General features: G+C 40.1%; 1 protein-coding gene and 1 long non-coding RNA gene across 3 annotated transcripts; one reads left to right on the forward strand and one right to left on the reverse strand.

Annotated features, from left to right (window-relative positions):
- The first annotated feature begins 2359 nt into the window (after positions 1-2359).
- On the forward strand, positions 2360-15949 carry vps4b (vacuolar protein sorting 4 homolog B). 2 transcript variants are annotated; one of them, XM_042111757.1, is made up of 13 exons: positions 2360-2507; positions 3153-3264; positions 3412-3512; positions 6191-6302; positions 6525-6672; positions 6908-6969; positions 8827-8946; positions 9870-10026; positions 10527-10675; positions 10844-10925; positions 12470-12689; positions 12892-13032; positions 14172-15949. In XM_042111757.1, the coding sequence occupies exons 1-13, from the start codon at positions 2487-2489 to the stop codon at positions 14271-14273; spliced, it is 1527 nt and encodes a 508-aa protein (XP_041967691.1). In that variant the 5' UTR covers positions 2360-2486; the 3' UTR covers positions 14274-15949. The 2 variants fall into 2 exon arrangements, with proteins under 2 accessions (XP_041967691.1, XP_041967698.1); XM_042111764.1 differs by lacking the exons at positions 2360-2507; positions 3153-3264; positions 3412-3512 and adding an exon at positions 4911-5127.
- Positions 12086-14487, reverse strand: LOC121677461. The gene is made up of 3 exons (XR_006020973.1): positions 14397-14487; positions 14077-14081; positions 12086-12103 (listed from the first exon to the last, which is right to left on the reverse strand). It is a non-coding gene; the product is annotated as an uncharacterized LOC121677461 (long non-coding RNA).
- Positions 15950-16639: the final 690 nt, after the last annotated feature.

The following is a 16639-nucleotide window of genomic DNA, read 5'->3' on the forward strand; positions in this document are numbered from 1 at the left end:
CTCTCTGTCGATACACACACATCCCTCTTTGCTGCTCCTCATTCAGCTGGGAATTGACCACACACACGTAGCCTATACACACATACACACATGCACAAAAACAAACACTCATCAAGCAGCACTGTGTAATAGCAGTCAGGGTGCAAGTTCATAGACACGACTAACATTTATGCCAGCCATGAGCTCTCGTGGCCTTGTTTCGTTTAGTTAAGTTATTTTGAAATAACGTGATAATTTCATGTAAAAACGTGATAAATAACTTGTAGAAATGTGAAAAAATCATATCTTGAAATAATATGATATTTTAACGTTATAACGTGAAAATATCATTATCATGAAATAACGTGATAATTTCATGTAATAACGTGATACATATCTTGTTAAAACGTGAAAAAGATATTGTTATAACAAGAAACCTTTCATGTAATTACATAATACTGAGCCTTTTTATTTATTTTAGTGTGGCAGCAATACGCTTCCGTAGCCTACTATAGGCCAGGGGCTCCCAAACTTTTCCTTGACAAGGCCCCCCAAATACCACTAGGTTCTGGCCAAGGACCCCTTGATGTGTTATTTAACCCATCGACAATACTACGGCAAATTTAAAAATATATTAAGCTAATCCTAATAATTATTTTAGCCACAAGCACTTTGTGATGGAGCATACAGTGTGTAAAATTACATTTGGGGCTTTCTGCTATATGAGAGCTATCACTCTACTATTATTCCCAGTCATTATCATGGAAAATAATGTTCAGATATGCGATAAATTATTATTTTGTTATAATAATTTTGTTATATTAATTATTATTTGCCATTGTATAACAACCCTCATAGTAATGGGTATATTTAAAAATTTTCAAATGTATTTATTTGTTGCTTTTATTTTTCTTTCCAACTTGCTGAGGCCCCCCTGGCACCCCCTCGCGGCCCCCACTTTGAAAACCACTGCTATAGGCTACCATCTGATGGTACCAAGGATATCACTGGGTGTTCCCTCATAAACCACACAATCACTATTCAATTCCTACATTAATGTAAGTTAACTTCAGAAGGAATAAATATGGTTGAAGTCTATAAAGCGTATTAAATCACAATAAAGAGAGAGCAAAAATGTCAGGATGAAGTAAGGCCTATGTCAGAATGGCCTAATCACCATAAAAAGTGAGAAATATTAAATCTTACATACACGTCTCTGTGCCAGTAGCATTTTGGAAAGGGTAAGGGGGGGGGGGGGGGGGGAGACTCCCTCTCTATCATTTCATATGCCTGTCAGAGAAAACTTGCCCAGTTATTTCTCTTAGGACTTTATTATGTCTGGGATGTGAAGCCATGTAGCATCATCCACAATAAGTTGTGATGACTTTGTACCCAAGATTGTATTTTATTGGTGAGATAATTATGAAAAATTAAACTTTATTTCAAGCTAAATCGCAAAGGCGGTTTCCCGTGGTTGGTTAATATTAACAAAGCTGACTAGCAATGGGTTTGTCACTAGCTTCCAGTGGCTTAAATGCCAGAGAATGCATGAAATAACAACTAGTTATCTATCTGACTTTACTGTATCCTGAATTTTACTTGTAACTTAGGCTAATGGGAAAAGGTAGAGTTGACTTGCAACTTCGTGTCTGAGGTAACCTAATAATGTCAACTTCGTGCCTTGTTGACTCAGTGAGTCTACCGCGCACCAAATTAACCTCAAAAAAGTTAAGTTTTGTATTGTTTCTGGGGCTAACTCACGTTGGGCTTGTAGTCGAGGTCGTTTCTGTCATAATCAGTAGAAGGGATGCTGTCTTGACGCTTCATAGGTATCCATTTTAAAAATCCATTCATTATCCAAACTAATTTGAGATGCGGTGTGTAATTTCCTGCTGACTGCCGCAAGACCATTGACACCATAATGCAGAGCCAATATGGAAACTGTGTTGCGCAGGCCAGGTTCAACAATATGAAACTTACAATATGAAACTATAGACAATTGTAATTGCCAACATAAACACAATTGTGCGTAAACGCTATTCCGAATTTCAGGAGGCGCGTAAACGGCGTTTACGTGCGTGTAGCCTCCACTCTAAAACCACCTTGTTGTAAAACAAAAACAAAAAAGGAGGGGGGGGGGGGGGGTGGATGATTATGTCATTTTTGACACACGCTCTAGCTATGCCGTCAAAGAAACATCACCTCTAGGCAACTCCTGAACTATTATTTTTCAACTATCTTTAATCTTTAAGTAACCCTAAAATGTATGCTACTCAGCTGGAACTTTGGTTTATTTGTGTAGGCCCACTTGCATAGAAGAGCATTGTCACAAGGTATGACTCACCCACCTAGCCATGGCATGGCAAGAGGCGTATACTAGTTGCACTTCCTGATTGTTCTGAACGTGACAGGCAAGAATGAAGGAAACACTCAAACGAAACAGAATCTCATGGCTGTAGACTAATGTATGCGATTGGAGTAGACTGCTACTAAAAAACGGCCAGGTTATGGAGCCAACAAGTTTACAGGTAGGGTAAAGAATTATATTAAAAACTTAACTATTAGGCTACAACAGATCATACAAATTGTCCAAGGGATAGACTAGGCTCGCTGTTGTAGCGTTGTCTGTCTTGTGGAATGCAATGAGATCTATTTGCTACCTTCTGATCTGACTAGGATATTGATCAAACTACAGTAAAAAAATGTCAATCAGATAACATAGACATCTGTGATCATCTGTAGACTTGAACTCGATATTTTTTTAGCTACAGATAGGTTATCCTCTGGGACAATCATTTATTATGGGTAACCTGCGTTGTTATTAGTAGCCTATAGCCTACTACTGTGACATCAATACATTTTACAGTTTATGATCAGAACACTCATGAATTTTAGTAAAGCTGTTTACTCTGGTAGAGTAGCCTAGGCTACAGTAACCTACAGTACATATTTATTTAAAATATTCAGATACAAAAATATATTTGTTTTAAGTTTACCAATAATTGCCTCAATATGGTAACCTATGGGTGCTTTTGGGCCCTGCATCTATTAGGTGGTCTTATCACCAGAGAAGCTGTAATAAGGGGCTTATATGCTATATATATACAATATGCTATATATATACAATGAGTATTGTATTAATATTATTTTGCTCAAAACAACTCTTATTTAAGAAAGCCATAGCTGTGGCAAACAAGGCCTCCCAGGAGGATGAGGCAGGCAACTATGAAGAGGCTATTAAGTCTTACCAGCATGCAGTGCGATATTTACTGCATATAGTGAAACGTAAGTCACAATTTATTTACCATCTAATACACTCACTGTAAAATGAAGTATTTCACATTCTCTCTCTCTCCCTCTTTCTATCTCTCTCTCTCTCTCTCTCTCACACACACACTGCCTACCTATCCATCTTTGTTTCTCTTTCTGCAGGTGAGCCACAGGGTAAAGAGGGCAACCAGAAGATCAGAGACAAGTGCAAGCAATATCTGGACAGAGTGGAGGAACTCCAAGATATTCTAGATAACAAACAGGTCTTCAGCAATAGTAGTGTTACATATCATGCAACTATGTTTATGTTTTAGACACTTTTGATCAAAGCAACGTACATGTATGACAATACCAATAACTTTCATAATAATATTCATGATAACAATAACCATAAACATACAAACCATGACTCTGTAAAGAGAATCCATTAAATAGATGCAAGGTAAACAGGTGAGATTTTAAATGCTTCCTGAAAATCCCCAAACTATTGCTAGAATTCATTCACTCATTCCACCAAAGAGGAATCACAGAGTGTCTTGTGTATTGACTGTGACCTTTTAGTATTAATGGAAGGCCGACAAAGCAGAAGCTTATCAGAGTAGTACAGTGATCAAGACGGAGGTGTGTGTGTGTGTGTGGGGTGGGGGGGGGGTCTATATCACAGAATTAAAATAGAAAGGGGCAGATCCAGTCAGTGTCCAGGGCAGAGTGAAGGCTATGAATTTAAGCCAATGGAGAGTAACTAATGCATATGTCTTCTTTGGCTGATTAAAGACTAGATGCGCTGCTGCATTTTTAATAATCTGTATTGATCTCACTACACAGGTAGGCAAGCTAAGAAAGACTGCATCTCAATGGGCCAGTTTGGAATGAGCCATGGCCTGTACAAGAAATTGTGTAACGTATGTGTGGAATAGGGTCAGATCATCTGAATATTGTAGAGTATAATTATAATCTATTTTAAGGTTGACACAATTAAATTAAATTAAATTAATTGGGCAGATACTATAAAACTGAATTATCAATCTGGAACCAAACTGCTACATTTAAGTTTAACCCATGACATGCATAATGTTTCTATGATTAATACTTTTCAGCATTGAGCTCTGGTATCTTCGAAGCAGTGACAATCATATAAGCCTTGAATTTCTGGTTGAAATCTGTTAGCTATAACTCTCCTAATATGACAGATAGAAACTAAATATAATATAATTATATCCATAGGCTAATTGAATGTTTTACTGCATGCATAGCTTTAGCCTATACTGTCTTTGGGCTACTTGTTTTGAGTCATAAGAATACCTTGGTGAGAGATGACCTGTTTCAGGTTAAAACTTCTGTAATCCAAACACTTCTGTGATGATGGGCACTGCAAGCTTGGCTAACACCAGACTGCTTCTCAAATCTCAATCGACCCTTCATCACTTCTGATTTTCAAGGGGCATAACCAACAGTGAGCAGTGAGACACTGCACGGATTCTATAGATCGTTTAGCCTACTTATTTGAACAACGCCTAAGTTAAACCAGAGCCCGTTTACGGGTAGACATTATTAGACAATCTCTGGTTAAACAAAGATGCCTGGAAGCAAAGTCTTTGCTGAAAGAATGTAGTATGGTTTGTTCGTGACGTCACCACAGTTTCTCTCACATGAACACTGCAGGCGGAAGTGACATTCGACATTTTAATGCGGAAGTTTTCACTGTACTGTTAAGACTTCAGAAGAAACTTAAAAACACAGAGTTTGAGTTGGATTGGGGTGTCCCCGGACGGACTCGTTGGTAAAAGTGCAGTTTGAAGTAGTGACTGTCATATTGACTTAAATATTGTAAGTTTTCTTTAGTAATCAGCCCTCATGGCTGCCAACAATAACTTACAGGTAAGTTGTAAGATAGCATAGCTAGAAAGATAGCTTATTAGCTAACGTTAGTTTGTCAGGGAGGTTGGCTGAAGTTATCTGGTTATTTAACTCTTATTAAAGAATGTTACAAGTCAAGTTTAAGTATATATTTTTAAATAAAACATGATACACGTATCATGGTTGTTGCGCCGTAACGCCAGCTAACGTCAAGTTACCAGCTATTTTGGCAACCGACATGCTAACCGATAGCTGTTCTAAGTTATTAGCTAGCTATTGACAGCTAACCCTACTAGCAGACTCAATTATTAGCCCATGCAAAATTACATTTGATTAGCACCTTTGGTCACTGGTCAAGCAAACTATTTATAACAGTTAATTGGTTAAGTTTTCAACTGAATAATATGATTCAAGCGAAATTGGGCTACTTGTCGTGTGAAAGCTAAGCCTGTTAGCCAGCTAGTTGATGTTTGTTGTTAATCTGCGAACGTGACTTAACACGGCCTACTCAAACAATTTGCCCACGTATTCATATTGTAGCTGTCTGTATCAATACTGCTAGATGTCTGTAATGTATCAGCTTTAGAGTAAGATGAGTTCTGGTGAAATAGATGACACACGCAGTGAACTTCCAACTAGGCAGCTAATGTTAGCTATGATGAGCTAGGCCTAGTTCAAGAGAAATCTCTCCCTAGGAGATCAGCATTAAACATTAATCATCCCTACATTGCTAGTAAACATTACAGAATGAGCGACATTTTTGTGTATAGACAATTCCTGTAATCTTTCAACGCAAAATGTTTTCCATTTATGCATCAGAGCAAAGTGATTTGTCACTGTTGACATAATCTCTCGTAGTGGCCTTTGTATCATTTGGGAATAGTGAGCTTCTTTCAGTTTCTAGCAGATTTTGGGCTGAGCAGATTTATTATACCTAGTCAGATAACTCTATGGTTACAACAGTTTGTGAAGACAAGATAACTGCTGTGCTGTCTTGAAGAAAATTAAAAAGACCACCAGTAAGTTTTCTCAGATGATTGTATTAATCCACGGTTTGTAATGCTTTACCTTTACTTGTTTCCAGAAAGCAATAGATCTGGCCAGCAAAGCAGCTCAAGAGGACAAGGCCCAGAATTACGAGGAGGCTTTGCGTCTGTACCAGCATGCAGTTCAGTACTTCCTCCATGTGGTCAAATGTAAGTCAGTATGGACCTTTGCATGTTGTCATTTCCTATATTCTCTCCTTTCTATCTTATGTAATGTTCTCATGTCCCTCTATCCATTGTGACCGTTGCCAATGATGTAATACAGCTAAGCTGTGGCCAGTCTTTCTCTTCATTTTGATGATATGTTGTCAAAAAAAAAGTGCTGCCATTGTTTATATGGGCTGTTGTTGTGTTTGTGATCCCTTTCTTCAGATGAGGCTCAGGGAGATAAAGCCAAACAGAGCATCAGGGCAAAGTGCGCTGAGTACCTGGACAGAGCGGAGAAACTGAAAGAGTATCTCAAGAAGAAAGAGAAAGCACCAGCCAAGCCGGTGAAAGAATCTCAGTCTGATGACAAAGGGTGAGAGAGCGAGAGAGAGAGAGAGAGAGAGAGAGTGTGTGTGTGTGTGTCCACTTTGTCTGGTAGTGTATATTGGTATTCTTGATGTAAGTGGAGGGGTTACCAAAAACGGTTCCTCGTAAAAGGTGCTGAAAATTGCATTAAAGTATCACATTCAGGGCTTGCTGAATGAGACTTAGAGTTCTGTAACAAAGCTGCATGTGATTGATCACTATGGTTTATGGTAATGCTTTAGCAATGACAGTGATGAAGGGGGTGAGGACCCAGAGAAGAAGAAGTTTCAAAACCAACTGCAGGGTAAGTCACGGCCCACATTCACATTTCTTTACAGCTTGACACATGTGGTGCTGACAGCTTCGTGTGGCATTTCTCAGTTATCTATTTAAATTTACATTAGACTAATGTAGCTACATATCGTTCAGGTCTCTCTGAGTTTATTGGCCATTAGCCTTCATTGAATGTGTTGAAATGAACAGAAGAGGTTACATGTTTATAATTCTGATGCTTGGATGAACTATGCCTTCATTTAAAGAAGCCCTATGCAGGTCTGGTTATTCCTTCGCTGTTTCTGGGTTTTCGCCTGATTTGGGCTCACATTTTTCACGACATAGCTCCCCCTGCAGCTTCGGTAGCAAGTGACTGCTACGCTAAACCCCCACTAGCTTGCGAGCTAGCCATCAAGAATCCAAGCTAAACACATACAGGGCTCACAATAAAACGGTCGAGCAAACACATTGTTCAAGAGACTATCAAACCACATTACAAAAACGAAGTTCACCCAAGGGTAGGCTACTTACAGTTTCAACAGCAACAAAGCCAAGTCAGAGTCCAGACATCCCAATCTGCAAAAAGCCATTTCAGGGAGGTAGACTTGTCTGGGAGTCCGTTTTGCAGTCTTCTTAGAAACTACAATCTGACTACATTTTCGAGACTCGATTGGATACTTCCGCTGAGTCACATCCGGATTTGTTCGGGACGGGACCAGAAAGTTGCATATTCGTTTTTTCCGCAGAGAAGCACTAGGTGGAGACGAACCACCCACCAAACGACACAAAAAGTGTTGTAGAACCATCAGAACGACTCTCAACCTGCATAATTAAGGTCATTTTTGCTAAAATTGTTGCATAGGGCTTCTTTAAACAAACAAAAAAATATTTTGGTTTGAATTGTAGTCTTTCTGCAATTGCCTGGGTTCAGATGAACCACACCTGAATAGCCATGAAGGTACAACATGTGCTGTGGAGAACAGGCTGTAGAATTGACCTGTCGCTAAGCCCCGCCCCCCATTGTTACCGTGTGAAAACTCGGACAAACAAATCAGACTTGATTAAAAATACATTGTGGACAATGGCAGCTGACAGTATATGAAAGCAGGCTTTGAGGACGTTTTGTTGGTTAAAGGATTTACTTTCCTCCAGAAGCTATCAAAAGGGACTTAATTATGCTATGAAGGGGTGTATTCAAAACTTTAGAATACATACAAGGTGACAAGCAGTTGTGGCGAGTAGCTGTGCAAATCACCGTGCCAAAACCACTGACGTTAATGCTAGCTAGCTAGCTAGTGGAAGATTGATACTAAGATATGTTCGGTTACATTAATATTTGATGTAGTAAGAATATAATAGTTGATTAATGAGCATTTTCATCTTGGGATTTAACAGGGAACCTGTGCCCACGTTGTTGGCCTAGTAGCCTAAATTACGTTGAGCTGTTGCAAACGCGAGAGACGTCCTGTAGGCTACTGTTGATGAAAATATACCCCCATTTCTAGCCTCTCGGGGTACCGGCTATCAGTATTACGCGTCCCTCATGCAAAACGTTTGACCATGGTTATCCGTCCGGGTTTTTTGAGTTAATAAACTCCATAAATAACCATTAATTTGTCATTTTATGCCTCCTCCCTGTTGTTTTCTTATGGAGTTGTCCGAGCTGATGTCGAGTCCCGTTGAGGCTGGACTGTCATTGGCTCATCAGCGTTCTAAGGGTGGCGCTTAGCGAAAGGTCAATTCTATATCTGACTAGATGTTTAACCTTGTATACTAATACAGGGAACAATGTTGTGGTGGAGAAAGATACCGTATTTGTGCTCAGGGAAGACCTGCTCTCAGATTTAATGTAGGGAGAATATAGTCTAATTTTTGTTTTCTCACACAGGTGCCATCGTCATGGAGAAGCCAAATGTCAAGTGGAATGATGTGGCTGGACTAGAAGGAGCAAAAGAGGCACTGAAGGAAGCAGTCATTTTGCCTATCAAATTCCCTCACCTCTTCACAGGTAGAAAAACTAATAAAAAATAGATTAATGTCAATGCAGATGCAATAGAGATAGTGGCAGTAAAAAAGTGGCTTCACTAACCCAGGAAATATGTACAGAGTACAAAACAATTATGTTCACAAAATATGTTCATTGTAGTTCCATATATGAGGTCATGTTGTTAAAAGTGAAGTTGGCAGCACAGGTGGAAGTTACTGTGGCACTTACCAGGTAAACAAATCCAGCCTCACCCTTCAGTGTCCTGCCCAGAGTCCCTCCCACACCTGAGAGGCATAAATTATTGTTTGTATTTACTGGGTGTTCCCTGGGGGTGTTCCAAGTACAATGTTTATTAATTGCACCAAATAGATTAACTGGGTAAGTAGTAAACCTCTTTAGAGAATAGCCCAATGGCTCTGAGCATAGGGCTCTTCTGTTAGGAGTTTTACCACTTAATGACCTTTCACAGATATGCCATTAAATAGGTGAACTAAAATTGGTGAATTAAAAAAGTGAACTTATCAATTCTCCCTGTACTTGATTAATTCATTCTTTCACAATTGCGGTTTATAGTTTTTGGTTATGAGTTTTTGGTTGTTATTATTGTTGAAATTGTTGTATTATTATTATTATTAGGCTTAAGTAGGCTTTTCGCTTTGGACAAAAGTGTCTGCCAAATAGCATAAACATCACTATAATCATGTAGGCCTACCCACCACTTGACCCCCCAGTGAGTTGTTTCTTTCTTCTGTTTTAGAGAATGCATACCTTAACATGTAAAAGACTGCAACTGTGTACACTTTGCACCACTTAGTTTGATTGGATTATGGCACCTAGTTAGATTTGACTAGAGCAATGTCACAGTGGCCATTGTTATGAACCATGTTGTTTATACCAAAGCTTTCTCCTCTGACCAAAAATGTCCTGTTCCTATTTCCCATCAGGAAAAAGAACTCCATGGAGGGGCATCCTTCTGTTTGGTCCCCCTGGCACAGGGAAGTCATACCTGGCCAAAGCTGTGGCTACTGAGGCCAACAACTCCACATTCTTCTCCATCTCCTCCTCAGATCTGGTGTCCAAGTGGCTGGGGGAGAGTGAAAAGTGAGTGGTTCATTAATCTGGCTTCTGGCGTTTCTGACATATGTTTGTGGAAATCTGTAAGCATGATTGAAATTAAATGAAATGATGAAGCAGACCGCTGAAGATTGCAAAGAATGTTGTAGAAGTTTAGTTGTGTTGCTTTTTGCTGAATACAACCCATAAATAGCGATTACAGAGCAGTAAATACACACTTCAAGAGCTGATCTGAACATCTTTTTAAGTCCAGTCTGTCTCCTTCTCTGAATGCTAATGTAAGCCTGGACAAGCTCCCTACTTTGTAGTGGTTGTGAGGCTTGCATCAAATGACCATCCTCCTGTGGTTAGCTCACAGGTGGTGACCGAAATAGCGCAGCAATACCTTTAGCTCCTTGAACAAGATTATCTGGATTTTTTATTATTGTTATTCTGTAATGGCAGTGTTCTTGGCTCCACCAGCCTGAATCAATTAGTTGTGACCTACAATAATGTCCAATGTCACCTTTCCCCCTGTCTGTGTGTAGGTTAGTGAAGAGCCTGTTCAGTATGGCCCGGGAGCACAAGCCCTCCATCATCTTCATCGATGAGATTGACTCGCTGTGCGGCTCCAGGAGTGAGAATGAGAGCGAGGCTGCCCGCCGGATTAAGACCGAGTTCCTGGTCCAGATGCAGGGTGAGGACCAGTAACTCGGAGGAGTGTGTGTGTGTGTGTGTGTGTGTGTGTGTGTGTCTGACTTCAAATCTAACTTTTATTAGTGTGTGTGTCGGTACAGGTAGTTAATGTATGTGCTCATGAATTGTTGGGACTGATTAGCTGAAATGGGATAATGTGTATGTGCAGGAGTCGGGAATGACAATGAGGGAATCCTGGTGCTGGGGGCCACCAACATCCCCTGGACTCTGGACTCCGCCATCAGGAGACGGTAAGACTCTCCCTGGATCTAAGGAGTCGTTAATCAAGAGAGATTGAGAGTTGTTCATGCTTTGTACCATGGGTATATGTTTCAATAGATGTCTACATTATTTGCAGACACATGCAGGCAAGAGTTGGTTCTCTGACATTAGTACAGTAATATTTGATGACCTCTGACTGGATGCCTGCCTGCCTGCCAGTTCTATTCAAATCATTTTTGATTTACTCCAGCCACTGTAGTTGCACTGAGGAAATGCAGTGCTCATCTGTCCGTCTTGGTTCCTGTTCCCATTATAGTCCATGTGTCTCTTCTCATATTATAGCAGGCAAGACGCTACAACAGGAAACCAGTGATAGCTGGGCTATGTTTGCATAGTGATTTGGATGTGTTTGCATCTAAGATCAGGGTGTCACCAGTGTGTTCATGCGTTATAACTTTATTGTAAAGTGGTGCTATTTCTGCAGTCTTTGTATACTTTCATACCGTGTTCCTCATCTCTGAATGACCCAACCCTCCAACTAGCTTCGTCCAGTGTTTGGGTGCTTGTATGTTATGTCTGATAATCCAGAGTGGTGCTCCTAACAATGAATGCAATTAGCTTTGAATGAAGGCCTTCCGTTCCCTTAATGGCCCCCATCAGCAGGACCTCAGTGTTAGTCAGTGCGTCATTTCTCAGTAGACTAAGTAGACCCAGAGCAGCTATACATTTTCATGAGCTCCCCGAACTGTTTTCCGAGAGGCTATACGATGATCTTGCTGATATCTGAAATAATAAAAGGAAGGACTGGATTTTTTTCCTTCAGGACTGACTGCTTAGGTGCTTGTCTCCTAAGTTGGAGTGGAGCTTCTGACTGACTGTGTTTACATGCACTTCAGTATCCCAGTTATGAGGCTTATCCTGATTTTGATCATATTAGAAACCTGGTTATTAATATCCCCTACACATGATGAATAACAGTATCCCAGTTAGCATCAATGAAGTTCTGTTAGCACAGTCGTGCACGCTTGCATGAGAAACCAGGATAAGGTGTATTACTAGGGGTGTCACCATTACGATTTTAAGTCGAAATCGATTGAAATTACATCTCAATCTCGAACCTCGAACTCAAAGGTAGAATCAACGATGTAGCCACACCCCCAATGTCACATCCAGCATGTTTGTCAAGACGCAAAAACACACACACACACTTATTAAACGCTTCTCCAACCAAATTGTGAAACTTAGAATCGAGTATTCCGAATTCTTTATCTGGGGTTCTGAAATTGAGATATGATGTTTACATGCGCAAACACAAAACCAGGATACTTTATATTTTAATTTTGATTATAACCAGGTTACTGACGTGCATGTCAGTCACTGAGTCCTGCCGGGGGGTACTGTGGAGATCTTAATGTATAGCTCAAATGAACTCTGTGTGAGTTCAATGGTCGAATAGCGCTCAAACCTTAAAAAATGTATCCCTGTCAATAAGTGTAAAATTCAACCAAGCAGTATAAGGATTATTATTGTTATTATTATTATTAAATCATGTTCTTCCCTTTGGCCCTTTCAGCTTTGAGAAGAGGATCTACATCCCCCTCCCTGAGGAGCACGCGCGCTCCTTCATGTTCAAGCTGCACCTGGGCACCACGGCCTCCAGCCTCACCGAATCCGACTTTGTCACGCTGGGCAAGAAAACGAACGGCTACTCGGGTGCCGACATCAGCGTCATCGTGCGAGATGCCCTCATGCAGCCGGTGCGGAAGGTCCAATCAGCCACACACTTCAAACGGGTAGGTACCTGGGGAACCGCTGGGGTTCTCTTTAAGTTTGAACGATTTTACAGAAAGGTGATACTTTGACATAGAGCCATGGCGCCCTGTGCTCTGTAATATGTTCATTCATATATGTGCACATATAATGGAAGCTGCAAATATTATAATTTGATGAAAATGAAGTCATTTTCAGGTATATTGAATTGCTGTCTTTCTGAAGGTACGGGGGCCTTCAAGGGACAATCCCAACATGCTTATCGATGACCTCCTGACCCCGTGCTCCCCTGGTGACCCTCAAGCCATAGAGATGACCTGGATGGAAGTGCCTGGGGAGAAGCTGCTGGAGCCGATTGTTTCTATGGTGAGTTCTAGAGCACATACATTGGCATTGCTGGTGTGACGAGGTAAAGGATGGGGGCAGGTATGCTAAGAATTTGCACACTATATAAGATTGCATGATGTGCGATTATGTAATAGCTTAAATCCACGGTTGTCAAACTGGAGTACGCGTACCCCCAGGGGTACGTGGACTGATTTCAGGGGGTACGCAAAAAAAATATCAGTCATATGCCTTTTCAAACGTTTTCTCTATCCCACGTTGGTAACTTAACTTCTGCATTTGCACTGCACATTAAAAACTTATTTTCTCCGCATTAACAAAATATTCGAGAGTGGAGACAGAGAGGGTAAAACAGCGTTTCTCAAACTGTGGGCCGCGGAGACATGCCAGGTGGGGCGCGAACTGACGTGAAAAACAGGATTTTTTAAATTTATTTTTTTATCTGTAGCCTAGGCCCAGGTAGCACCCGATGCGCAATGGACGCACTGTGTTATTCATAGGGAGGCGCTCGTGTCAAGGCAGCTTAGTTAGTCCCGACCTGAATGAGATTTTGAACGAGGTTGTGAGATGAGTTCAAATCTCCAGTTACAAGGCAAAGACAAGCACCTAGCAGATAAGATCACTGCATTCAACAAGACGATTGTGTGTGAGATTAGGTGCAGATCTATTTAAAATAATTATATTCAGCACATTTGTAGGCCTATCATATGTTGACTATTGATGAGATTTGTATCATATGTTTATGATCCTACTCACTTTTCTTGACAAAATTGATAAAAATAAATATTAATAAAACAATTTAAAAAAAACTTGTTAACAATTGGTGGTGTTGGGGGTACTCCGGAAGATCATAATGTCTCAGGGGGTACATGCCTGTTAAAAGTTTGGGAACCACTGGCTTAAATGTTATTCTATTGCTGTAGCTCTGTAGCTTAAATGTTATTCTACTGCTGTAAGTCGTTTTGGATAAAAGTGTCTGCGAAATGAATAAATGTTAATATAATAGAATTTGCAAGCACAATGTTAAAAATATCAAACTTTTTGTGGTTAAAAAACTGTTTAGACCACACCTATGCTTGTTATTGTTGCTAAGAAATGCATGATGATGTAACATTGTTAAAGCCAACAAGGTGTTTTAAATGTGCTCCTCTTGTCTGCAGTCTGACATGCTGAGGTCCCTGACAAACACAAAACCCACGGTAAACGAGCAGGATCTGGAAAAGCTCAAGAAGTTCACAGAGGACTTTGGCCAGGAGGGTTAAGGAGTACCATTTTTGCCAAAACCAAAGCAAACACATCAGGATTGTAAAGCCCCCCCCTCTCTCTCTTGCTCGCTCTCACTCTATCTCTCTCTCCCTCCCTCTCCCTCCCCCTCTCTCTCTCACACACACACACAAACTCTTTCTTTATGTTTGTCTCCTCTTTCAACCTTTCACTGTTCACCTGTTCGACGTGTTCCAGGGCCCTTTCTGTTAATAAGACCTCATGGTGATGCATTCTGTAGGCCGTTTTGGGAATAAGACTATACTATGTATAATTAAGTTTAAAAAGCCCTGTAATCTTGCCTTTGTGTACTGTGGGCTGCTAACTAAGAGGAAAGGCCCACAACACTTGGTTTCTGATGTTCGTGCAGCTGGTTTTGTCCAGCCTATGTGCCCATGCTTCTCTCTGGGGCGAATGTCTCTACTCTGAGCTGCTTTTTCAGAATGTTCAGAATGCCTTAAACCACAGCAAGAAAACAATTTACATGATTCTGACATGAATATTCTCCTACTTTACCATAAAGGGTCAGATAGTCATTGGCGCTGACCTTATGAAAAGGCAGATGTCTAAGGTATTGATGGTTCTGCATCAGTGGGACTCAAATTCAATACTGATAGCAACTCTGGATCCAGGCCATTTCTCAGAATTGGAAAAGGAGTTTTGCCTTTATTTGGCATGCCTCTCATTCAGAAGATTTGTTTCGTCCTGCATGCAGATGCATCTGGCATATAGAGATTTATTTAACAGCTCCTGTGTGTACCTGGGATGTAATCTAGTTATTTGGTTTTGATTTTAAAGATCAGTGAAAATTATGATGTTGACTGGAGAATCAGAAGGTGTAGACATTTGGGGGCTTTTGTCAGTAAATATTTGATAGAAAAGAAATTTGGGATCAGCATTTGGGGATCAATAAGTTGTGGGTAAGGACCACTTCTGCTCACAGAAACAATCCCACAAAGGTTTGTAAGAGACACTGGCTTGCTCTTGCACATCTGTTCAGGTATCAAATAGTTCTTATTTAAAAAAAAAAAAAAAAGAATCAGAACGACCTACATCATGAATGCACGATGAGGCCTTTCTGCGTTTGAGACTACAGGGCTGATGTGGAGAGTTCCATAGCCTCTAGGGCCCTGGCTACCTCGAATTCCGTGCTTTCGGGCAAGCAGTGGAACTGGGCTCAGACTAGCTGTTTGCCGGCCATCCCATGGCTACAGCACACAATGTGCCTTCTACAAGTCTGTTTTCTGTATATTTTTTATTTGTAATCAATTACTTTTGGTTTATATGTCTCGTTCATTCATTAAACGTGGATACCTGCCTACATAATGTGCAGTGAAGTAGACATACAGTAGAAGTAAACGTATAAGGTATGGAACAGTTCAGAGAGTTATTTGCACATTTCATTTTAAAAACATTACTCTATAAACAATTGTATACAACTGTACTCCTATGCACTTAGGGTGTCGGGGTTTTTCAGAAACTGAAAGCTTTATTAAAATTGCAGATCTACAGGTGGATGTGGATTGAGCTTTTATAAAGGATTTGGTGTACTGTTTGAGTAATTAGAATATTCATGATATATGTATTATTGTTTAATGATAAAAAAGAACAGTAAGGATTTTTGGTTTGCTTGTCTTTTATCTTACTCGTGTAAATAAAATAATAAGACTGAAAAGGCTTCCAAGTTCTTTTGAAAGTCTTGCAGTGGTCAATGTACAACATACAAGCACTAATATCTCGTCATAAGGGGTCTGAATGGTGTGTATGAAGCCAGGACCCGGTATGCTACATAAATGTAAGGCTTAGTTGAATCTACCCAAGCAATAGTTAGGCCGCAAGGCTGTATACGCATACTGTTTAAATTTAAATGCTTATTTCAGTGGTTAAAAACTTCAGATCCAGTATAGATGCTATTGGCCAAAGGACTAGAAAAAAAATAAGTTCCAGCATTTTATTTTACTTATAGTTGTGAAAGATTATATTTTCATTTTATATGAAATTGTTACATTTGAGTCTGAATTTTCTGTTGTCATGCTCACATTTGTTTTCATTTCTGTGAAATCTGAGGTGAATGATCATACATGTATCCAGTGTTTCTCTGCTGCGCTCTAGTGGTTGTAAGGAGAAACAACGATCACTTCCTTTAAGACTTCTACTGTATGGGCAGGGTGGGCAGTATTTTTAATGCGTATTTCAAATACAAAATAGTTTTTTGTCATTTAAAAATACTGCAAAATCTTTTTTGGTAAAACCAATACTTTTGGTGATGTGATGACATAAGATTGAAGCCTCTGGCTGGCCCACACTTGTGATCAGAATATTGAAATTCAGGAAGATGATCCAGTGCAAGATGAGTAATGTGTAC

This window comes from Alosa sapidissima, chromosome 1, assembly GCF_018492685.1.
Source record: "Alosa sapidissima isolate fAloSap1 chromosome 1, fAloSap1.pri, whole genome shotgun sequence".
In the NCBI taxonomy this organism is placed as follows: Eukaryota; Metazoa; Chordata; class Actinopteri; order Clupeiformes; family Clupeidae; genus Alosa; species Alosa sapidissima.